At 37.8% G+C, this 25,780-nt stretch overlaps 1 protein-coding gene across 2 annotated transcripts in view; it reads right to left on the bottom strand.

Moving 5' to 3' along the window:
• Positions 1–23,740, bottom strand: part of LOC134534914 (forkhead box protein L2-like) — a 128,380-nt gene extending 104,640 nt beyond the window's left edge. For both annotated transcript variants that reach the window (XM_063373606.1, XM_063373607.1), the window contains exon 1: positions 23,303–23,740. In XM_063373606.1, coding sequence (XP_063229676.1) covers positions 23,303–23,362 — 60 coding nt within the window. In that variant the 5' untranslated portion in view covers positions 23,363–23,740. The remainder of the gene's footprint in view (positions 1–23,302) is intronic.
• Between the last annotated feature and the right edge of the window lie 2,040 nt (positions 23,741–25,780).

The following is a 25,780-nucleotide window of genomic DNA, read 5'->3' as shown; positions in this document are numbered from 1 at the left end:
CTAACCTAACCTAACCTTTGTGGCAGTCCTGCAATGACATTTTTCGGCGTTAGTGTATTTCGGCGTTGTGGTACACAGCAGTTTTCTAGCTGTCGGGCGTTGTAGTCAATTTGGCATTTCGGCGTTGTGGTGCGTCCCCACCATGAGCAATCATTAACTAGAACTAGTTCCAGGCGGTTTGTGTAGAGACGAGCAGGGGCCTAGCCAGGAGGGGGGGGTTTAGGGGTTCAAACCCCCCCCCCCCCTTAGCACCAAATCTTTAATTAATTTCTTATTCATCACTCAAACAAATTTCATATTAAAATTAATACAATTTTTACCATTACAATATTTAAATTTAAGTACCGAAAAATGCTAAAATAGCACTATTTTACACCTTAAAATCAAAATTTTCCCGGGGGAGGACCCCCGGACCAACCGCTTTCATACGGGGGGTGGGGCATGCTTCTTAACACCCCCCATACACAAATCCTGGCTACGCCACTGGAGACGAGACGAGAGAAGATGCGTGCGCGTGGGAACTCCGGGCCGCGCTATCAGGGCCCCGGGGGGCGATAACCCCGCCGCCGGCCCGGCGGGTCAGTGTGCGGCGCCAGTGCGCCCAGCCCCGGCGACACGTGGTCCGGCGACGGCCCTAGCACCAGCACTAGCACTAGCACTAGCACTAGCACTAGCACTAGCGCGCAGCGGCGGCCGCCACCTGGAGGAGCCCTCCGGCCGCCAGCTCTTCGTGCGCCACTGTCCGGGACGCACCACAACGCCGAAATACACTAACGCCGAAACAGGTCATAGCAGGACTGCCACAAAGGTTAGGTTAGGTTGGACTAGGTTAGGTTAGACTAGGTTAGGTTAGACTAGGTTAGACTAGGTTAGGCTGGGTTAAGTTAGGTTAGGTTGTATTACGCTAGGTTAGGTAAGGTTAGGTTTGATTGTGGTATTTCGGCGTTAAGGTACATTTAAGAAACACACACAAATTCATTCAGTTGTTATTTCGGCGTTGTGGTACACAGCAGTTTTCTAGCTGTCGGCGTTGTGGTCAATTTTGACATTCGGCGTTGTGGTAAAGACCCGTCACTATCCTGTGCGTTAGTCCTTCCGCCGCGCCAAGGACGGCATTTCCTAGACAAGCCTTGTCGGGACACAACCGTGTTCCGGGACGTGTCCAAAACCCAATCCCCGTCAGGTAACGAAGAGGCAACAGTTTCAATAAACTGCGCCCTGCGCGAGGCTAGAAACTGATCCCAATGCATTCCAGCGGACGTTTGGCAACCATCGGCACATTTGCCACGCCAGATATCATGCAGACGGCAGCACCATCTCGCGTGTATTAAAATTGTGTAGTTTTAATATTCTCAAGTACTTTTAAAGTTCCTATTTTGTTTTTGTTTTTATGACCATTTAAGTATACAAAATGTATTCCAGAAATGTTTCGCTGTCATGAAGTACATTTGGCACAAGAACACGCTTGGTACGTCCTCCGATGATCATAAAAATTACTATACACAAGTTAATGGCGCCATATGCGATTAAGCCATCTGGACGAAATAATCGAAAAAGTGAGCTCTGCGCATGCGCGTAATTTTTGGCAACAGAGCGGCAATGGATAGGACACTAAAATCGGTTGCCCAATAATAAGGGACTGGTCGTGTCCTTCCGTGCACTGGGAATATTGTTAAGGTGCAGGTGTGGCGTATTCAACACCTGAACACTTATTTTCGAGTCTTGGAATACTGGCGGGCAATATCGTGTGAAGAGGCGCGCGGTGATGATAATTGCGAACACTTATGCGCCTTCATACAACCTTGATTTCTGGATATCTACTGAAAATATTTGAGGCAGAACAACAAATGCAAGATAAATCTAGTTTTCAGTTTACAGAGTTACTCCTTGACAAAGAGTTATGACGATGAAATGAGAGAAATGAGAACTGCGTGTGTAAGCTCTCGGCAAACAAAGTGGGCTGTGGAGTTGGTGACTGTGGAATTGGCGGCTGTGAAGTTGGTGACTGTGGAGTTGGTGACTGTGGAGTTGGTGACTGTGGAGTTGGTGACTGTGGCGTTGGTTGGCTGTGGTGTTGGCGGTTGTGCAATTGGCGGCTGTGGAGTTGGTGACTGGAGTTTGTGGCTGTGGAGTTGGTGGCTGTGGAGTTGATGAATGCAGTTGGTGACTGTGGAGTTGGCAACTGTGCAATTGGTGACTGTGGAGTTGGCAACTGTGCAGTTGGTGACTGTGGAGTTGGCGGTTGTGCAGTTGGTAACTGTGCAGTTGGTTGGTTGTGGAGTTTGGTTGGCTGTGTAGATGGCGGTTGTGCAGTTGGTAACTGTGGAGTTGGTGACTGTGGAGTTGGCAACTGTGCAGTTGGTGACTGTGGAGTTGGCGGTTGTGCAGTTGGCGCTTGTGCAGTTGGTAACTGTGGAGTTGGTGGCTGTGGAGTTGGCGGCTGTGGAGTTGGTAACTGTACACTTGGTGACTGTGGAGTTGGTGACTGTGGAGTTGGTGACTGTGGAGTTGGTGACTGTGCAGTTGGTGACTGTGGAGTTGGTGGATGTAGAGTTGGCGACTGTGCAGTTTGCGGCGGGAAAGCGACTCCACCCAGCGGCTGGCGCGGGCGTGTCGCAGCTCGAGGGGGCGGACGCCGGGGTGTTTAGTCTGCGGGCCGCGGGCAGAAGACGCTGGCCGCGGGGTATTTCAGGCCGCTGCTCCTCCAGCTGTCCCCGGGACGAGTGGCCGCGGTGCCCGGGTGCTAGCCCCCACGGCCAGTGGAGGGAGGACAGTCCTCGCCCGGACCACGGGGTCTCTGGCTGGGCGAGACAGGGGCGGGTGGGGGTGGCAACAGGACCGAGAGTTTCACGCGTGGGTCATCTCTGGACAGGGTGCTTGTATGTTGTATACTTCGCTTGCCCTACCCTTGTGAGTTATTAGCACCATACAGTTACAGGTACAGACAAAGAGTCATATTTATTAGAAAACCATTCGGGGTTGGAATTTTGAAAGTGCTACTAGACGTTTATATAACCATGTTCATTTCTTACATCCCGTTTTGGTGTATTCGCAGATGCATTTAAACATGACAAAAACTCAATTTCTGAATGTGGTGGCAAAAGGGCATGATTATTTTTATTTGTTATGCCAATCTTGGAGGTTGGGGTTGTACCTACTCATGATCCTCACCACAGGGATGGCAGGTGAATGTAGATTTAAGGGTTTTTCTACTTGCTTGCTGATTGTTTTGTTAAATCTTTGAACGTTCACAATTGGTGCACACACGGCATATTATGCGTTCCTGGATAAAGAAATCAATATAATGTCTTGAAGTAATGGACTTGTAATGTATTGCAGGTTGTTCGCGTATGTTGGCCTATATATGCATGTAGTAAGCAGAAAACTTTAAAATACACAGAAAATTCACCATAAAACATAACTTTGTCCGCAGTCAGGATTTTGCAAGCGCAAACAGTCCCCAGCAGCGAGGGGATTCTTAATTTCAGCGGGGTTGGGAACCCCTGGCACTCGCCCCCCCCCCCCCCTCCCCGGGAATGGTGAGGGACATGGTCTCGCTCGGGCCTGTGCTCTGGTTGGGACTCTGCAGCCGATGCCGATGTTCATAGTTTAAAGATACTTGTGAACCGTTCCCTCTATTAACTGCGCGCATTAATAAGCATGGTACAACAAAATTAAGTTTGATCGTTGAATTTTCAATTTTATTTTCCATGATAAAAAAAAACCACGTGCACTCATTATTATCTCCAAAAACATTTACTATATGCAAAAATATCAGTAGCCATGTCTTGTAAAAACTTACAATATCTTTCTTGTAGTGTTACAAACTATTTATTGGCAACTGGTTTCCAATTTAATCTTTTGTAAAAGTACAGAAATTTTTTTTTCTGTATAGTATTTAGTTGGTTACATACCTAGCTATATGTCGAAGTCAACGACACTATAAAGCAAAACAAATTAACGTCAAAAACAAGTCATGTTTACGAAGCGTTAAGGAAAAAATATAATATCTCCACCATCTCTTGCACAGAAAAAAGATTGTATTAGTAATTAATTTTTAAAAAGATTCATATGGAATCTAGTTACTAGTTGCAATTCTACTAAGGAAAAAAAAACATTGTGAATTAGAATATACATTTCTATGGTTATTTTTTGCATGTAGGAAATACGTTTGTGTAAAAATACTGAAAATTTCTTGTCGCGCTTACGAAAAATTGGCATTTAATTTTAAATTTTGACTGGTTTTTACACAAGCAAAACTGTTTCAAATCACGGAAAAGATATTCGTAAATTCAATTACTAGACTTAATTTTGTTTTGTTATGCGTATTAATGTTCGCAGTTAATGATGGACAGCTTCTGAGGGAACAGAAAACTTTAGCTAATGAAGGTACAGGGTCAACACAAAGCATAAACTACCTGGCAAGAAACCGGACCCATAGTATTACTGCGAACATTTTTTGTAGCGATTCAGTTGCTTTCATGCAAATGTACAAATTTACAAAAACCCGCAATCTTACGTGATCATTTCAGTTCCATTTACAAAAACAAATTCAGGACTTCATTTCATAAATTCCCATCGAGATGAACAGGAATGCTGTGTATGGAATGAATAAAGTAATTTAATAAAATTTATGTTGCTTTATTTTTTTATGTGAATTCGATGCACGTCTTACTTGACGCCAGAAACATTGCGACACCAAACTGCGACCAACTCAGCCCGTCGTTCACAACCACTGGCTCAGCTGACTCCACATCAACATCAGAATCATCAGAGAGCATATCCACGTCCATCACCAAACAATTCTCTGCATTCCCCGTCGCTTCTCGCGAGGCGGACGGCTGAGGCTTTCTCGAGCGCAAATTTCGCGCCTTGTTCGGGGGCTCGTTTTGCCCCACTGGCTCGTTTCTCTCTGCTACTTTTTACCTCATTCGATACCTACGGCACTTCTCTGCATTTTTAAACTGCTTCTGCTCGGGAGACTTCACTTTTTTTCTTTATTTTCTCCAACATAGATATACATAACCTGTTTACGCTTAGGCATGATGCTATTAATGGCTCCAAAACCAAAGTTAGTAAATTGATAGCTATTCCACTCAACTAGCACCAGTCAGTGCTCATCCTTAAGCAACGCAAAGTTCTAACCACGCAAATCGGTCCATTACTGTCGCAGTCACAGCTCTCACTGACTGCAGTCCGACTTTCCCCACCAACGCTCGTTACGTCATCACTGCACACGTTAACCGGGTGTGTCATACGTAACGACCACGAGCAAAGCCCGCTCTACTATAAGATGTATTTACTTCAGCCCTGTAACTTTCATAGTTTACGAGTTTTAAGCGGTGTCGATGTAGAGGTGGGTTGTTACAGCAATTTTCGGTATCAGTTACAACCAGTTACTGATGCAGTAATGTACTGGTTACAAGTAGCTGATACTTCTGTATCAGCTATAGAGCAGTAGCGGTTCCAGGAAGCAACAAGCATTCTCGCTACAGGTTACACATCCTCCGTCCCGTCATCACCAGCCTAAAAAGGTATCAGTTTTCTCTTTCCACGTTCTTCGTAAAAAGGTATCAGTTTTCTCATTCTACATTCTTCGTAGTTGTAAAAAGGTATCAGTTTTCTCATTCTACATTCTTCGTAGTCGAAAAAAGGTATCGGTGTTATCTTTCCACGCCTTTCGTAATCGGAGTCTTCAATCTTTGCAAGGAGCACGCACTGCGCACTGAGCGTACTTTGATGAGAAGCCTAAGATGTAGCCTACATCAAGCTCTGTCCCTGCCCGAACACGCCCGAATATTCACCTTCGGCCAACCTCGGGATATGTTTTATTTTTGCTCAGGAAAAATGAATTCAAATATTAAAAGTGGTCGGTTAGGTTAGGTACAACCCTCTGATGCATACCCTAAAATTTATCACTTATTACATACCCTGGGTCTCTCAGGCCCACATACAAAATAATTACATTTAGATAGGATTTTGTATACTTTTTACTTACTACTTTAGCACACTTTATTTTACATGAACTATTAATAATTTATATACATCTGTATGAATGATTTTATAGATTCATAAAATTTATCTGCCTTATTTATGTTATTGTCAAAAATTCCATTTTGTAATAGTACATTTTTATGAAAGAAACTGTACTCATATTACTTAGAAGCCTCATTTTTTCACACTTTATATTTACATAATATATTTATATACAACATACCGGTATATGAATGCACACATTTACAATAAATGAGATATTGTATCTGTACAACTTCTAACTTCAACACCTCCATTTGAAGCTTTCATGTTACACAAGGATAAGTTATGGTTCAAAACATTATTCATTGTTCTAAATGCATTTTTGGCACACAATAAGCTATGTTCCTTGCAAACATTGGTGGTGCATTTGCAGCAAATCATAGCACACTTCCTATCTTTTGATGAAGGGCAAATGGAACACCTTCTCCTTTTCGATGAACTAGATGCAGCAGTTACATTACTAGGTGCGTATTCTGTCTTGCCTATAAACTTTTCAATATCTTGTTGAATGTATTTCTGAAGAAATGGGTTGGCTGCACGTTTAGTCATGTGTGTATCATTTCCAATGATAGATCTTTGATAAAAAGTCTCCTTTGGTGTGTGACCCCTTGATGGTAAGTAGAATGTTGAATTCTGAACAAAATGTAGGCATTGTGTGTGTCAACGTCCAGTATGTTACTCCAAATAACAACAGGCCATCTCTTTGTCTTGCGTTTACAAGTATACAGGCGTACTTTTTGGTCCATCAAGTCAACACCACCTTTTGTAGAATTGTAATACTTTATAATTTCTAGTTCCTTCTTCGGATGCAATTGGTCAATGGCATTGTCATGGTGCATTGTACTCAACAAAAGCACACAATTGTTTTTTTTTTTTTCGGGATGAAACTAACCATTGTCAAATCATCTTTGAAAGCAAATTTTTAACTGTACAAAGGTTGATTTATACACTCTTTCTGTTCAATTGGAACATCTCGCTTAATTTATCGCAAAGTTCCTACAGTTGTCAAGTTTTTTTCTAGCAAGTATTCTGCTAGTGGAACACTGGTAAAGAAATGATCAGTTTTAATATTTCTTGATGTATTATGAAGGGGCACAACTAACTGTTTTACTATATTGAGAGCCAAATTCTTCGTTGGTTTTTATCCTTGTAATTTACCAGCATAAATGCATCCATCAACCGTATAGCCAGTATCAGATTCGCACATACAAAAAAACTTAATCCTATACTTCCCAGGTTTGCTGGGCATGTATTGCAACAAGCTGCTACGCCCTCTGAATGAACCTAACTGTTCATCAATTGTTACACACTCTGTTGGTATTACTGTATTTTTGCACTGTATAAAGAGCTCCCATACATACCAAACTGGGGCTAACTTATCTGTTTGCAGCCTGGATTCACGTGTGCGTTTGTCATCAAACCTCAAACACTTTCTTATTGTTTCAAATCGGTTTACAGACATTGTTGCTCTGTAAATAGGGTTTGCACATTTATTTAAAAATAGTTCACGAGCAGCAACATCCCAACTCTTTGTAATAACTACACACTAAATACATTTCTAAAAAATGAAAACTGTACTTGTTAGATGTGAATACTGTACCAACTGGTTTCTCATGTATGTGTAGCTAGCTACTGCAATCTGGTGCAAGCGATGAACCAACTACTTAGTTCACAAAATTAACCACAGATGACTGGTGGTATGTTTATCCAGATAGCTGTGCGCATAACAATGTGAAAAAAGTTATGAATTTTTACATTTATCACCACTGCAATAATTACAAAATAGAAAACCTAATAATCGAATGCTAGTGAGATTCATATATTTTGTCACAGGTATTGAAAAAATTGCATCTAATTATTGTATGTAATAAAAACAGTTACATCAAAGTAGTACAGCATAATTTCACTAGAAGGGTTTATTTGGTGTTTACATATGAATAAATAACTTGTACAAAAATTCAAGACTAGAAAATAAATTCATCCAATAGTTTGATATATTGATTTATTTTATAAAAATATATGTGTTGTAAATATGTTGTAATTGATCAGGAGAGTTAGCTAAAGTAATTTTTGTTAACCAAATAAAATTACATCAACATTAATTAATATTACATGTCAAATAAAATTAATTTTATACAGGGCCTGCGGGACCCAGGGTATGTAAAACCGGCGTACAGACATAAATTATTTTTTTCTAAAAAAAATATTGTGCTAATTTTTTTTGTAAGTACATGAAAACTAATGAAAAGCATCAATCGAGGATTACATAAATTCACAAATATATTGCTTTTCAAATATAACTGAAATATCCACAGTAATAACTCAATGGGCCTACAAGACCTAGGGTATGCATCACAGGGTTAATTAAAACACTTTAGAGCACTATGGACGGTTAGTTAGGTTAGTATAGCTACATTAAAATAAACAGAGAAATATAAATATATATATATATATATAAATAAACCCGAGCCGAAGGTGAATATTCGGGCGTGTTCGGGCAGGGACAGAACTTGATGTACATCTTAGGCTTCCCCCTCCCCTACATTCTTTCCCTTCATCCCTTATTCGTCGTGCCGCTCCCTCCCGTTTCACACGCTCCGCCCAAGTGACCGTCATCTGCGATCGGGTTCTGCGCACATTGGCCGTGGTGTTGTTCCAGGTAAATTCTAAACTGATACTAAAGTACTTGATACTTGAAAAGTGTACTCGTTTGCAGCACTTGATACAGGCGTGTATCAGTTACAAAGTAGCAGATTGATACTCTGCAACCCACCTCTAGTGTCGAATCCTCAGTCGAAGTGACACCCAACCCGAGATTAACGGCATTCATATTCCTGTCGGAAATTCATGACAAAATTACAGTGTACGTACGCGAAGTTTTGTTGCTTTGATTTGGATGGTTTTCCTCCTCTTCGACCGACGTCACTGACGCAAAGTCACCGCGCCGAACTTCATTCACACTCGGAAACAGCGCATTCCTGCGGATGTTTTTTTTTGTCTCCCAACCCATAGACGAAATGACGCCGCATGAATCACTGTAAGATTCATCTCTTCTTTTTTTCTCTCTCCGAACACATTTGACGCATACCCATATGAATAGCTGTAGCCTCGTTCTTTTTGGATGTATTTAAAAACAAAATATTCTTGCACACTGAATGCGAACTGTACTCGCGACTGTAGGCGAAACACTACAACAGTTATGGCTACCTTCAATATTTTCTGTTGCCAGATATAATTTTCGAAACTAATCCTAGGGATATAAGAACATTAAATTAAAGGACATTAATAATCAATAATAATAGCAAAAACACTAATGGGAAAAACTATATATATATAACTATTTATATCTTTATATAGGCTATATCTAGTTGACGATTTTGGAGTCTAGTGGCCAAAAGGACATAATTTTCTGAGGTTCGCACAGTAGTTAATGAAACATGAAAGTAAAGTTTAGAATATAATTAATTACATCGTGGGTTTTACTAATACTTACGAGATATTCGCAATGACACTTTTCAAAAGTTTGTGCATCCAGACCATCTAAACGTAGATGGGTCTAATTTATAAGCACTGGATAACATAACATAACATGTACAATGGTGCGTCATCTGAACCTTGTACAAATAAATTTACTGGAGTTACACTGATTGCCTATACCAGTGCACTGTATGTATTGCAGTGTATTCCCAAATGTAACTAACACCGAAAATTTTACATGATGGTATGGTATTTATAGAACATCCTTTTTTACATACATTTATTTTTTTTCTACCATGTGACTTGTGGTAATGAACGTTTTTTTTTTTTTTTTAACCAAGCACCATATTTTCAGCCATCGAGTGTAGATTATTTGTTAAAAATATAAATACTATATTAGAAATATTTTAGAAGGAAACGTGATGTGTTTTCCTCAGAAGACTAACTAACAACTTCTGGTGACAAATCGAAGGCTTATAGCTGTAAGCTGAATAAAAATAAACCCACCAAATACCGTATACCGAAAGCTAAGACGTTACACGCCAAAAATTAAGTGCGTCTCTTTCAGTACCAGCCAGTGATGTGTAACATGTAACCTCGGTAACGAGCAAATTTATGTTTTATCGTGTTGCAAATACACCCATAATACGAAACTCGGACACAAAATTAACGTAGAATTATTTAAAATAGTGCCGAGCGTGATAAACATACACAAAATGTGCTTTCTACTACATTTCTGAACGCTAATCACATGTACTTTCCACACCCGCCGCTAGAATTCGGTGTCGGAGCAGAACGTTCGCTGCGTCGACCATATCAAACCATTCGATTAGCAACAGAAGATTTAAAATATTAGGAAACGGCTCCGATAAAAGCGAAAATTCTTAGAACAATACTAAACCCCTGCTTTGGACCTGATTTCTGACAATTAATTTTATTAAAATACTGCCTATCTTGTTAAAATTAATTAAACAGTTAATACGATGTTTTTCTTAGTCATTATGAACTTTGGTTCGAACAATCAGCAATAGATAGCAGCTCCGTTATTACACATTTCCGTCGTATTACTCTTGTCACATTTCCGATATAGCATGCATATATATATATATATATATATATATATATATAATATTTGATTTCGTCCTGTGTATTTAAAAGATGCATTTATTCCAACAAACGCAAAATTCAAACTCTGAATCTCTTATATGTAGTCTAGTTATGAAATGTTAAGTGTAGATCTAAATAGGTAGGGGCTCAATCCGTCTAGGATTGTAAAGTCACAGCTGTCATTTTGAAGTCCTTTGACCTTGACCAAAAATTGACCCAAAATTCGCCAAATTTTCTCAAAATTACCTTCTTTTTTTAAATCTTTTCTGTCTCAGTCGCGTTAGAAACAAGTCCGAAACAAGAGCGTGGTGATTGATGAGTGGTGAGTAGGTGAATGGTGAGCGGTGAGTGGTGGAACAGTGTGCGAATGGGTGTTAATTGCATGGGTCGGGTTTTACTGACCAGTTGACATCACGTGACGATGCGTTACATCATCCGCGATTCCCTTAGTGAATAAGTCAAGATGGACGACAAACCGAGTGTTGGGTTGAATGCACTGAGCCGCTCCCTTTAAACGGATTGTACAGTTGAACTTAATGTGGTTTTCGGCAATAAATTATAGTATGTTGTAAACAAAGACATGATTAACTATCATCAATTCTGTTTATTTTATACTTTTGACGAAATATTAATTTTTTTTTTCGATACATTATATAGTGAATATTTTCACACGATATAGTAGTACAGGTACTTATAAGTATAAGGTTATGAACTTCTTCGTTGTGCTTAGTTATTATCGCAAAGCCTTCACCTAGGTATTGGCAGTTTTTTTCCTTGTACCAGAGTAATTTGGTAACAATAGACAGTGTGCATTTGGGAAGGATGGTGCAAAAAGTACGGTATACAAAACAATTAACTTAACGATACCAGAAAAATACTAATAAGCCCACAAAATTGGTTTTCTGAGGAAATTATGACGAACCCTAAAGTGGGTTAACCCGAAAAAAGAACACAGCATAAAAAAAAACGTTTTCAGGCAGGCACAAAATATTTTTAGGAAAATCATCTTTCCAGATGTGGTTATGAAATCAACTCACTGCACTTTATTTATATACTTAATTAATGCGAAATTTTGAAGTCACTTTCTAACAGTTTATTGAATCACTACATAATTCAAAAATTCGTCAAAAACTTGTGCTAAGGTCGATTTTCACAGAATTTTTATCGACATCCGCAATTATTTTTTGTGGGGCATGATATTTTAATTGTTAGCCTGTTGGTAAACGGCTCTGAAATGCATATCTTTGAACCAATTACAATACAACTAACAGAAAGTTACTAGTAAAACTAATTTAAGTCTGGAAAATAATGGTAAAAATTGTATTATAATTGGTTCTGAGGAGAAAGTGTAGAACTAACTACAATTACCATGCCTTGAATGGCTTAGCTATAAATATTTTACATCTAGCATCTAAGTTAGTTAATTTCTCTGTAAATAAATATAGCTTTATTACCGTCAGATTAAATTCAGTTTCATGCGTTTTGTATGCATGACAGAATCTTAGATATTTCTTTGCGTTGCGAGAGAATTTTCAAAGATTTTTTTAAAATGTGTCACGTTTATTGATATGATTGTGTAGTAACTAATGATTTTAACAAACGAGCGTGCTTTTAGTCATTTATTTATAGACGCCGTACACAATCCTCATTCGAGGCACAGAAACACTCAGTGACTCTGATGCAGGGAAAATGTTTTTGACGAATTTCATAGACAGGTTCTTAATTTGTTAAAAACCTGTATATTTCCGAGCATGTTGTTTGCTTTGCAGTCTACGATTATGTAGTTTTTATGCACAAACTCAAGAGCAATGCTAATTCCGGGTGTGTGTGGGGGGAACCCGTCCAAAGAAGGGAAAAAAAGATAGAAATACAAACAAAACAATTATTTATTATAGTTCATACTATATCATACATTTTACCGCTATTTTGATTTTTATTTTCTCAAGAAATTATATGGAGTATATTTCTCACAATATCTTTTTAGCCTACAAACAAACTGCTTATACTTATTAAGATGGAATATTTTTTCGTAGTGCTTAGTTATTATATTTAGGCCTTCGCCTAGGTATTTATATTACAATTTTTTTTTGTTCCAGAGATATCTGGAATCACTAAATAGAAGGCACGTGTGTATCGTGCAAGAAGCGTGATAGACAAAAAAGTTAACTTAAGATACTAGAGGAAACTATTATTCCCTAAAAATTGATTTTCTACGGAAATGATGACGCATTCAAAAGTGAAAGGTCCACAGTAAAAACCATTGTTTTTGAGGCAGACACGAAATATTTTGAAGAGAATCGTCTTTCCAGATGTCTTATGGTGATGAAACAAAGTCACTGAAAATTTATTAACAGGTTGGGTTTTCAGCGCTGTGAAGAAAAAAAAAATTACAAATTAAAGTGAAAGCGTAGAAACCGGAAAAATTCGATGTCATTTCGTGATAGGCTAAATTTCAAATATTTATACCTTTAAGATGCTTTTTCTATTGGCTCAGTTTTCATCTGGATGACTCTCTGCCAATGAGAAACCCTCAACCAAATAAGTATCGAATCACAGGCAAGGCAGCTGAGACGATTCACAAGTCAGCACCCAATAATCTGGCGTTATTTGCACGAGTATACATAGTACTATGTAGTCTATCCTGAATCTGAATATCATAGAAACCGCTAATTGTTCCAGTCCCTAACAAAGCGTCATCTGTAAAGCTATAAGAACTACAGCCACGAACGATATTTAATTCCGAAAAATACCCCCCCCCCCAATCCCGGGCCAATCCTTTTCCGTTTTGAAATGCCTATGCCCTTGTGATCAAATGATTTTGTAGTACAATAATATTTAACAATATTATATTTAAACACAATATGACATTCACAATAACATTTCCCTCTCATGATACGTGGGTACAACGGGTTCCAGTTTAGATAAGATAAGTTAGTGCATAACATTCATGATAGGCTCTGGAATCTTCCTGTGACAGTAACTCGAAGAGCATACATAGGACATGCCGGGCAGCACTTTCACATTTCCTTTATTTTACGAAAATGAATGAGATCGTAGTTCAGCGATAATGCAAGTAAAAAAAAGACTCGTGTCAAAGAGAACGAGAACGCGTTCAATTTTTTTTTTTTACTTAGTTTGCTAAGATCTTTATCAAACTAGGAAATTCAGTTATTGTAAAAAAAATATCTAGTATTTAAATTTTTCAGAGATAGGTCATTGTTCGTCAAGTTCAGTGTGGAAATCTACAACTCAGGCTGCAGCTCATTTCCTTTGTATTTTTCAAATTAAAAAAAAAATTGTAAAAATCTATTTGTTACAGTGAGAAAATTTTGGGAGCCATATTGATAGAAATATAAAAATTTAAAAAGTTCTGCCGTAGGTACAGAATTTATGTGTTTTAGGTTAGCAAGATATTTCACTTCTTACTTCAGTAATACAGTGATATAAGAACTAAAGAATTATTGAATTTGTATCCAAATATAGACTTATTAAAACGTAGGCCTACATAAAACATTTATAAATATATGCATTACATTATGTGTGTATATAATGTGCATAAAACACACATAAATGTACTATCGATAGCTTTACAAAATTAAAAGGTGACTTACCAATCCAATCAACTTAAATAAGTTTATGTGCCGCGGATTGAAATTTTAAACCGCACGTACGTCAGAAATAATAGGCATTTATTCGTTTGTGGAATAAGTTTTTATATTTTTCCGTGAGCTTTGCTGGAGGAAAACTAAGCAAGGTAAAGGTATAATTATGAGGTATTTTCTTGTGGTTGGTAGCTAGCAACAAAAAACAAGCTAAACTTACTCAAATGTATTACAGCGACGGATACAATAGTCTTACGCATGTATACAATGCTAATTAATAATTTTTTAAAAAATAATAATTCATCATAAATAAGAAATAAAATTTTTAGTAACATGTTTGGTGTATTTTAATCCTAAATGTTTTACAAAGTGCATTGGAAAAAAAGTACTAATATTTGAGCTTAGTAATCAGAATACAGTATATGAAAAATAAAGTAAATTTTTTTCTGCACGTACTGAATTGTTAATTTAAGGTCAATCATTTTGCATTTTACTATTGCATTTTTTTTACTTTACTTTACTTTAGTGTCATTGCTGAATTGAGTTTGCTTACGAAAAAATAATTGCAACAAAAGAAAGTAGCTAATAGGATTGACTAATTTCGTTCAGGGTTATTCAAATAATTCATAATTCTCTTACTTGCAAATCCAGTCGTATTTCTGTGACTATCCTATACGGTACATTGTGTAATCCTAATTGTAGATTATATTAGGTAACATGTATTTCTAGCTGAGAAAAAACTATGGCATAATCAAAATTTTGTACCGTGTATTTCGGGTAGGTACGAGCAAGAGGAAAAACTTGACACGCGGAAAAGTTTTTTTTTTATTTCCTCTTGATTATCTGAGATCAGAAGCCTGGCAAGTCACGTCACATTAAATTCGCGCTTTATCCTCATGACTGACGCTTGTCAGCTCACGTCCTGCCCAGCTTTGTGTAAAATACTTTCTGGATGTTTTCTCTTGTGCCCGCGCGAACAGGCGATAACAAGACAGCGTCGTCCTGTGCAGCCTCGCTGAATACGTACTCAACTTGTTTCATTATTCGACGACATATATGTAAGCGTGTACGTTTAAGCTCAGCTATTTTCATGCCAAAGTAAGTTTTCTATTAGTTTTCAGTTCGTTGAAGGGGGAGAGGGGGGAGGGGGACAGAATCTTGTCGCTCAAAGTTTACAGATTTAGGTATAAATCTGGAATGATTATTACATTGTAAGAAACACATTTCATTTGTTGTTATAAACGTGTAATATATGAATTAATTAATCATATGTTTTAATTTAAGATTTCATTAAATACCTATTCAGTAATCAATTTCAAGTTCTACTGCTCGGCTGAACGGAGCTGTTCGAAAGAGGCAGCTAAAGAATAAGCAACCATTGCGAAGGGACGTCATGCCTGGCTGTAGGCTGACTCACCCGTCTCTTTCTTTCCTCCTGGCCAATGGGGGAGCTGCGTTTCAAGGCTAACGTAAAAAATTAAATTAAAAACTATTTTCTAAACCATCATGCAAATAATAATTTTTTATTCAATAAATCTGTGCACCATTGTATGAACGACACAAAATATGGAGAGAGAAAAAATTATAATCGATCACGATGAAACTCTGCTCGCAAAGATGAGATTTGGCTGTGGGGGCGGAGCCTTAAGTTTTTCCGAGGAGTTCTGGTTGGTGGGCCGGGAGAGTCCTGGCCACTGAACATGCCTCCTCGAAAGGACGACATCTGGATAACCGCCTCGAAGGCGTACTGACACGTCCGGCCTCCGAAGGGTCACGGCACGTCTAGTATTTCATTCCGTTCTGGGGCCTGAAGCGTAAACGCTTGGATGGCACGAGATAATTAGTTCTATTATTAAATAATGAGTCCGTCTCCGTGACGTACGACAGAACCTAAGGGTGAATTAATAATTATTATTATTATGTTAAATTCGCCATGAAGTGAACCTCAACCTGCCGTTTTGAATTCATTCGCCTGATCTCGCAACCAGTCCCGTGGTTCCACCCTGTCCTAGCCGGAATATAACTTAGAACAGAACAAAGGACGTAACTGCCGGCATTCCTGAGAAAAGGGTGCGGGTTAAAAAAATATATATAGGTTCAACAAAAATATCACATTTCTAGTAAATAACAGCTCTCGCAGTTCAGGCTGTTACCGTATTCGCAACTTCAGGTAACCGTGTTACACGAACCACGTCGTTTTCAGGTGACGAGCGCCAGCCGGAAAAAAAAATACAAAATCCTCCGTCTCGCGTTAGACTCGCCCTAGTTGTTTGAGCCCCGAGGCGGGGTCGGCATGGATGAGAGAGGAGAAGAACCCAGGTGAGGCGAGTCAGAGCCCTGGCGGTGTAGTGAAACCAAGACCGTCCAAGAGAGGTCGTGTGCGCCGACACCTTCCACGCGAGCCCGGTGTTGTCGCGCGTATTTCTGCCGCTGCGCCGAGGCTAAAACTTCCGCGGCATTATTTTTTTTTTTGCCCGATCATTCTTTCCATCTCTTTTCTTGGAGTGCACGATGCGTGCCTTTCAAGAATGTACTAAGCATTTTTATTGAAATCAAACTTGTGCACCACTGATCCAGTTAGACCGGGCACTGTTTTATTTTATTGTTATTTTTTTTGAAAAAGGAACTGAAACTATCTTGTAAAATCACAGATATTTTACCCGGGGATTAATGCTTTGTGTTGTTCCAGCACCTTCATTAGCTACATTTATTTGTAAACCATTCTACGAATAGCTTTCCAGTATTAACTGCACATTAATAAGCACGATAAAAAAATTAAGGCCAATTGTTGAATATCCGATAATCTTTACCATGATTAAAAAAAATATGGTTGTATTAAACATCAATAAATATTTAACCATTTTCGTAGGCGTGACTTTATGTATTCAGTATTGTTTCCAAAAACGTATTAAATACGTATAAAAATAACCATAGAAATGTATTGTACAAATTTACAATAGTTTTCTTGTAGTGCTACACATTATTTATTGGCAACTGGTTTCCAAAAGTATATTTCGTGGAAGTACATAAAAACGTCTGAAACATTCCAGCCAGCTGACACTTGAGGAAGTAATGTGTTTTTGTGATGTTCATGATCAACTCTCAGTCTCTGCTCCTTACTCTTAGACTACCCCGCGTATCACAGCCGAGTGCGGGTTGCATAATCACCCACTGAGTTACCCTAAAGATCACCTCATAGAAGCAAGCAGAGGGACAGTGATGCAAATCACCTGTTTCCAGTAACTTGCAGGTAAGGATCTAGGCTTTCCTTCACCCGGCTCAGAAATTTTGATTAGCAACACCCTCCCCCGTAGCAACAAACGTGCCAGACATAATTTTTTTTTTGCATCCGTTTAAGTTAAATTCCATCGAACCCTGTGCACTTGTTTTAATTCACGTACAGTATTTATAGAATTAATTAAGTTTCCAAGGTTCAATGGAAACACAAAATACTTGAAAAGAACACCATTTTAACTGTATACTACGATATTTAGCTATTATGTCATAAAGTGCGGCCTCTACTAAGCAAGCCGCGTAAACTCGCTAGCAACTGGGCAATGGAGATCTCAATTAAGTACAAACACGATTATTAATAATGAGTAAAATCAAAATATTAGTAGATACTTTGTAATTTTTTTTCTATTCGCCTTTTATTTCGCACTTTTTTTTAGTCTACAAAAAATTTGTCGGTCCATCCTGCGCTCATCTTACTCTCTCTCTTCCCTGGTACAACACTTCCATGCCTCACAGCGTTTGGACTCAACAGAGTCCGCGAAAACTGAACCACTGCGCTTATACGTCAGCCAATACTGCACCTGACACGTGTATCTTCCACCTGAGCAGATGAGCAGGATCAAGAAATAAATCACGGCGTGCAAACTTCAAGCTTGCTTAAAGTATTGCACCGGTTTCTGTGACGCGCAATCCGTCATTGAATCCGAACGGCGAACCTTCTCCTCTTGTTACAGCCCCTCTTCCTTCAGATCACTGAGCCCCAAATACGGCCCGAACTACAGCCAGCCACATCTTTCCGCACATTACATTTTCTTTTACCCCTGCTTTCATTTGTTGTTTCCTCTTCCAACCACTTCCTTTATCTCCTTAACTTCAAACGTAAAGCTGCGAAACAATCAACTTGTTTGAGAGAGAAAAAATAATCAAAGATATTTATATCATGAACATGTCTTATTCGGTTTGTTCCGGGTTAAAAGAGCTCATTCAAATAATTCATGTGGTTATTAACCTTTCTGTCAATAGAAATTTAAAATATGAAAACGTGTACTTGTCCGGATACGTTGTCTACTGGAATGAAATAAAAATGTTAGCCACTGTTTAGTTTGACGTTTTGTTGGCTGTGAGCAAGCTGACTACAAGTGTTTATATTAAAAGTACAAATATGTACATTCTCTTTGCAGTTGGATGTTTTCCCATGTAGGCTACAAATAGGAGATAGCATACAATATTATTCATAAATTTCCCTTAAAACTGCTAAGGTAAAAACTTCCATGACATGTTGAAGAACTTGTTTCTGGCGTGTAAGTCCCAAGCAGCAGCAGTCCTAGATAAGCTCAAGTAGTCGGCATGATCTAGTTATCCTCGCTCGAAGCTGCCTGAACGTGTTCGCGCCGTTGCAAAAACATCCGTTCGCGCTCCTTCAACTCCACTTTGTGACACTGGTCCGAAAATGTTGTTTTTTCTTTTTCGGAATGAACTGCACGCGTTTCCTGTCGCGCTCGTTATCTGCTTCTTTTATCTGACTTAGCGCCGCACACCCTCGCACACTGGGGCAGCCATAAGATGTCTGGGCCAAACATCACGTTCTGTTCTCTTTTGGGTTCGTGTCTCAAGGGGAGTACCCTTAATTACAATGCTTCTATAGATTCGGGCTTTCGCTCATGATTTTAAACATATTCATAATATACTTAACTTGGTATGCGTAATTTTTATGGACAAGATTGTATGGTAAATTGCGATAAATACCGAAATAACACCAAAAAACATATCAATAGGACCGCATAACACCGAAATGTAAATTAATATACCATAATAGCATCGAAATGCAAGTTATATCATGTAACTAAGCAGCATTTAACCAGAAATTAATACAAATCAATAAAAAGTAATCTTTTAATGTTTGATATTCAAGGAATGTCATTATTTCCGGACAAAAATCGTACCAAAGTGCATAGTTCAAATAAAATTAATTTCATTTGCTTTATTGTGCAGCTCATATTGAATCACTTTTAAACTGCAATGCTCGCCAATTTATTTGTATTGCTTTGAATGTTTGTTTAAGGCCAATTTTTCACAAATTATAAATGCAGCATACAAATACACTATTTTGGTAGAGCAAGTATATACCTACTACAAAACAATACTTTTAAAAATAAAAACAATACTTTTGATATCTGCTGTTTTAAAAACGAAATTTGACTATAAAATATTGTCTCTAAACTAATTATTTATAAATGGTGTTACACACTTAATAAGTATTAAATTGTTATTAAAAATTTAAACTACAATAATTATTTATTCGAATTCAGCATGAACGTAAAGCATATAGTAATAGTGTGGTAAACAGTTTAGAATTAACCGTTTGTACGTAGCATTTGTCGTAAACCACTTTATTTTTAGAATATCATTCGTAAAGCAATAACAATTTAGTTTTCCATCTAGCCTAGAAACCTGAGGTTTTCGGTGTTTTGTAAAAATGCAAATTTTATTTGTTTGTGAATGATTTACTTGAAATAAAGTTTTGCGAAAAAATGCTATAGTATTTACAAACGGTGAAATATAAATTATATAGTGGAATATTTCATGCTTTAAATTCATGCTAGGAGTGAAATATAAATTTTCCCTTAAGGTTATAAAAAAATCAGCATTTACTGAAGCGTTCTCCATAAATTTAAGGTGAAACTTTTTAAAAGTGCAGGCAATAAGAATATTTAAGAGGCTTAATATCATCGCGAAACACAAAGTACTTGTGTGAAACACTGCTTTGCTGCCCCGAGTCCAAAGTGAAATAATGATAATAAAAAATATACAAACCACAGAGGGTTTTTAATTTTTTATGCGACTTGAATAACATATTTAAATCAAATTAAGAACTTTTAAAGGACATTTAGGAGGCGTGCGAACACTTGATCCCAGCATTTTTATGTAGGTATTTATAGAAACCATTGAAACCACGATGGCGGGGTTCGAAACAAGGCCAGGCCAACGCGTCACCGCTGTGCCAATTCCGTGATTGTATTCAAGAAAAGCATAAAAATATGTTCGTTTCCATAGCAACGCTCAGTGGAGCTAATAACTAGACAATAATTTTCATGATTTGATTTATAAGGTACAAATTCCTTCTTTTTTTTATCGCATCTACAGCGATGTCATTACCTACTCTTAACACATGACAGCACACACAAGAATCAGCGATGTCTGTAGCAAGAAGCCAATATGGAGGTAGATATTCCCTGCTGTATGTTATACAGAAATGTGTTGTAAAATTTGAAATATCTTTATTCCCCTTTTATTTGACGCACACTATAACTCACACAAAAAAACCGTGTCTAGAAATAAAAACACATAAATTACCTAAATTTTTCAGTCCACGAGAAACGAAGGTTTAAACAACCTTATTCTCAAATCGCAATGTATACTTTTCAAAAATATTTTATTGTTAAAATTATGTACTTATGAATAAATTATGAACAGGCTAGAGTCAAACTCTAGCCTACGATAAAATGGACTATTCACAGTTCGTTATATGTTAAAGCGTCAAAGTAAAATTGATATGAAATACAATCATAAAAATAGTTACCTGTTAATATTGGGAAAACAATGAGATATAACTTAGGTATAACTTTTTAAATAATTACCCTACCCAAAGGGTTTATGGCTGCTCCTATGGAAATTATAGGTAATAGGTATTGTCTTGATGTGTCAAATTTTCAACAGTGCAGATTTATAGATATGCTATTTGTTATTTAAAAAAAATATTTGTGAAAAGTACATAATCGAGTAGGGCACTTTGAGTGTCACTGACAAAAAAAATAGTAATTGACATACTACCTACTTTCCCTGAGAAAAATCTTAAATGATACAAATAAAAAATTAGTCATCCATATAGGCCTACATTAGTGTAAAATATGTAGGCTATGTTGGATATCAATAAAAAAATGTTAACAATAAATTAATTTATCTGAGATATCGTTTTTTTTCAAGTAGCCTACGAAGGAATAATTTCTGTTTGATTTAAAGACAATTAGCCTTTGTTAGTTCTCTATTTCAAATAATAAATAATTTCAAAAATAATTTAGTATCATAAAATAATTTGCCATGAACTTTTAGGTTCTTAGACTGATTTATAATATTTTTTTAAATTGTCTCATAAAGTTTAAAATCCTTATCTTAGTATATAAGCTATGATAATTTATGAACTTGTAACGTAAGAAACTGAGATTTCTGTGAGAACAACGAAGGTGCTTGCAAGCAATTAAATGATTCTTCAGAAAACATTTTAATCCACATTCGATGAATATCGCAAATTTTAAATCTATGCATACCATTGAATCTGCTTCACTCGTGGAAGTAATGTCACTGAGTACTTTGGTATTGTAGTTATTCAATTCTAAAGATGAAAAGATCAATATTACATATTTGTGTTACTTTGTACGGTGTAAATCCTGGTCCGTGGATTTTTTATGCTAATTTAAGATTAGGATCTTATGCCTTACTTCTGCTTGCGTATGAAGCTAAGACTAAATCCGCCAGAGACCAATCAACAAAACTTGTTTGCAAATACTAAGTGAAGTTTCACAATAAGATTTTTTGTAGACATTTATAATAAAAATTACAAACACCTCCGTCTCACGAAATAATTTTTGGTTACGATTGTTAATAATAATTTTGCATTTGCATTTCCTCGTAGATTTTTTTTGCGTATTAAATTAGCCTTCATTCTATAACTTATTCATTTTTAATTACAGTGCATGCTTAGTTGCATTCCAAAATTAGAAGATATTTTCTTTAATGTAAAGCATATTTTTGTATCGTTGATATATAGGTACAAAAACATGTTAAAAAAATTTCTATTCCTGCATCCAGCACTCTAAGACCTACAACATGCATAAACAATGCTAATTATCAATTGAAAACGTATTTACATTTTACATTTGATTTGTCTTTTTGGAACTTCTTCAAACATGTGCATCATTCGTTATGGATAGTAAAACAGCGCTTACAACATAATGGAATAAGTATTTGACTACATATCAATGCCCTTATAAACTAAATCAAGTGTTTATAGGAAAGTCTTTAAATGTAGGTCTGCCGGTAATCAACCCACAAGTAAAAATGGCAGTATAGTAATAAATATCTTTTTTAGTTATATACTTAGATATGATAAATGCTGGAATTCAATTGTAAGTTAGATTATGGTGTGTCATTTATGAAACACGTTCATTGGTAGTAGACAACAGAAAAAAAGTAGGTTTTCAATGTGAAATGTATTTTGTTTCAAGAAAGTAGGCCTATATGTTGCTCATCAACGCTAGTTAAGCATTTTTATAGGCATAAGTTACGAAAAATTAAAATACTAGATCTATCTTGGTACTTTTTATATAGCCTACTCAAAAACATATTTTTTTTTCATAATAGGTTTTACACATCATATTATACCTGCATGTGTAGTCTAGATAAGTGTTTTCAATTACGTTAAATGTAAAAAAAAATAACAGTTTTCATTTATTTTAAGTGGTATCAATGTAGAGTTTAATGCTTCATGTTGTATCAGTGGTTCTGGAAATGCACATCCAGGAAAAACCACGACCTCCACCAACGAATCAGCGCGGTAAAGGATCACAGGCGTTAGCAGCCGAAAACGGGCTTACCGACCGACGTTTGAAGTCGCGGCTACAGTCTGGCGAGAATTCAGGGCTATGCTGACCCACCGACAATCCCATTCATCGACAGCTCGCACAAACAACTGAACTATGAGATCTACGAGTCGGATAAAACAAAAAGAGGATATATACATATTTTTAATTTTTTTATTTATTTTAACGTGTGTATAATTAATTACTTACCGAAGGGGGAACTAGATGAGGCACCATCCTGTCACAGCTGTTTAGAATTCTGTCCGCCATTCCCGTTGAAGTGCGAGGAACGAAAATAAAAATTAAAAAAATCAAATAATCGGGAGGTATGTAACACTGATAACTTAATTTGTAAACAACAAATAGAGATTTTCAAGAAGAAAAAAAAACGAAGATAAATATTGATTTGTTATCGACCCGCGAAATACTAAACACTGTTTTTTTTTGTTTTTTTTTCTTCGGTTCCTCGGCCGCTGAGAGGACGGTAGGAAAGAAAAGAAGAAAAAAAGAGAGCGCGTATTTATAAACTGTGGGGTGTTAAGGAGACGCGAGGGTAAATATTTGTGTATGCCGCGACGGCCCGCAGTAAACTAACCGCTTGAAGCCCGCATCAGCACAGCCGCCGCGGGCGAGCCAGCTGTTACTTCTGGCGGGGCGACTGCCGGGCGAGAGAGAGGAGAGCGAGTCTCTCTCTCTCTCTCTCTCTCTCTCTCTCTCTCTCCTTCTCGCGCGCGTGCGCAGGAGCGGACGGGCGCGCGCGGCGCCCCGCCCCCCGGCCGCAGCCATTGGCGCTGCCTCCCCTCCTCCGCCCCGAGACAGAGTTGTCGTGGAGGGGGTGGGAGGGTGGGGAGACACAGCAGCAAGCTTCGCCCATTTTACCGCAGCAGAGATACCCGGGCGGTTTGTCCCCTCCCCCCTTTCAACAAACAATTTCCCACAAAATGTTCCAGTCTATGAGCGGGCAATTGTTAGCTCACTAGACACAAGTAGTAAACAATATTGGTTTATCACCCCCACTTCTCCTACTCCTCGTCCTCTTCCCAGTCAGACAGCGTAATGAAATTTTACAAGTTTCAATATTCCAGATGGAAAAGTCTAAGAAACGTCGTTTCGTCTCAGTTGGTACAAATCAAATATTTATTTATATTTTCTTACACCTTGCATTACCTACGTACTTTTTTTTTTTAATTTCTAAATAGTTTATGACGCAACCGGTTATAGCTTCAAGCTATAATACAATCTGATGCACCGGCGCTTCGCTATGTCAGTCTGCAAATTTCATTTCCTATACCTACGTGGGTATAACACTGTCGCGCCTTGAACGGAAATAAATAAATAAAAAACTAACTAAATTTAGTTTTTTGAAATCAACGCATAAAACAAATAAATGGTTAGAACAAGTTTAACAGGGAGGGAAAAAAACCGTAGACACCATCTTGGATTCTACAGTTTTCTAAGGGTCTTCACATACGCATTTATTCAACCAAAAATACTGTAACAGTTTGATGGCAAATATAATAATTTACATTTATAACGAACTAGCTGCCCGACCCGGCTTCGCACGGCTATACTAATGGAAGAAAATTAAGCCACATCTCCCATTTACAGTAATGGTTAATAAAAAAAATTCAGTGAAGTTTATTACAATGATGTATAATTAGAGACCTGCAAAATTCGCGGATTCATTCACCTCTAGGATAGACTCCACAGACCTTTAAATACTCGCGGAAATGATACCTGTTCATTGGCTACTGACGCGTGAGACGTCTCAACTAGGCTGTCCGTAATTCGGCACTTTCTTGGTTTAGTGTTTCCCATTGGCTCACAGTTCCCCGGATAAAATGTGGGCCAATCGCAGAAGCGGTACGAAGGTATAGTTGTTTAGATGCTAGCCTATTGCGAAATGAACCCGCGAATTTTGCATGTCTCTATGTATAATGTACCGGAGAGAAAATGAATAGCACCGATGGTTTCCCGACTCGTGCACTCAACGTACAACTGATGTACCCGTACTTCGCTACGGCAGTCTACAGGCAGATCACTCTTGCGCCGCTTATTATACATGCCCCTCCTTGTGGGTACGCCACTGCCGCGCGATGCCCGTTGCCATGGAGACGCAGAAGGCATGAACAATGCAAAATCCTGTTCTCATGCAGACAAAGTACCCACTGTTGCCTGGTTTTAACCACCCATGGGATCTAATTTTCGGAAAATGTCATCCTGCGTAACATAAGGAACATTACTGTGAAGTTTCAAGCCTGTAAAAAATATATATACTTGAAAAAAAGGGCAATAAAAAAACAAATTAAACACAGAGAGAGGGAAAAAACAATAGTTTAGGTTTGCGATTTAAAGTGATAAAAAGTATTTAAATACTAATTGAACTCTTATGAGGGTACTGATTGCTTCGTTGTTAATATCACACGGGTGTTTTTTACTTGTATGGGAAAATTAATAATGATAAGGCATCTAGTGCGTGACAACAATGTTAATAGGCAATAGGAAATAAACTTCTAGCGCCTGCGGCATTGTCAACACACACTTCGTACGTGTAGGTATTGCATGTTGTATCTAACCCCCTCCAACGCATTTGATTCTAAATTGGACTTTTATTAAGGATCCCTAATGTTATTGATAATATAATATAGCCTATAGCCTTCCTCGATAAATGTACTATCCAACACTGAA

This window comes from Bacillus rossius, chromosome 8 (assembly GCF_032445375.1).
Source record: "Bacillus rossius redtenbacheri isolate Brsri chromosome 8, Brsri_v3, whole genome shotgun sequence".
Classification (NCBI taxonomy): domain Eukaryota; kingdom Metazoa; phylum Arthropoda; class Insecta; order Phasmatodea; family Bacillidae; genus Bacillus; species Bacillus rossius.
This window is presented reverse-complemented; position numbering and strand designations above follow the sequence as displayed.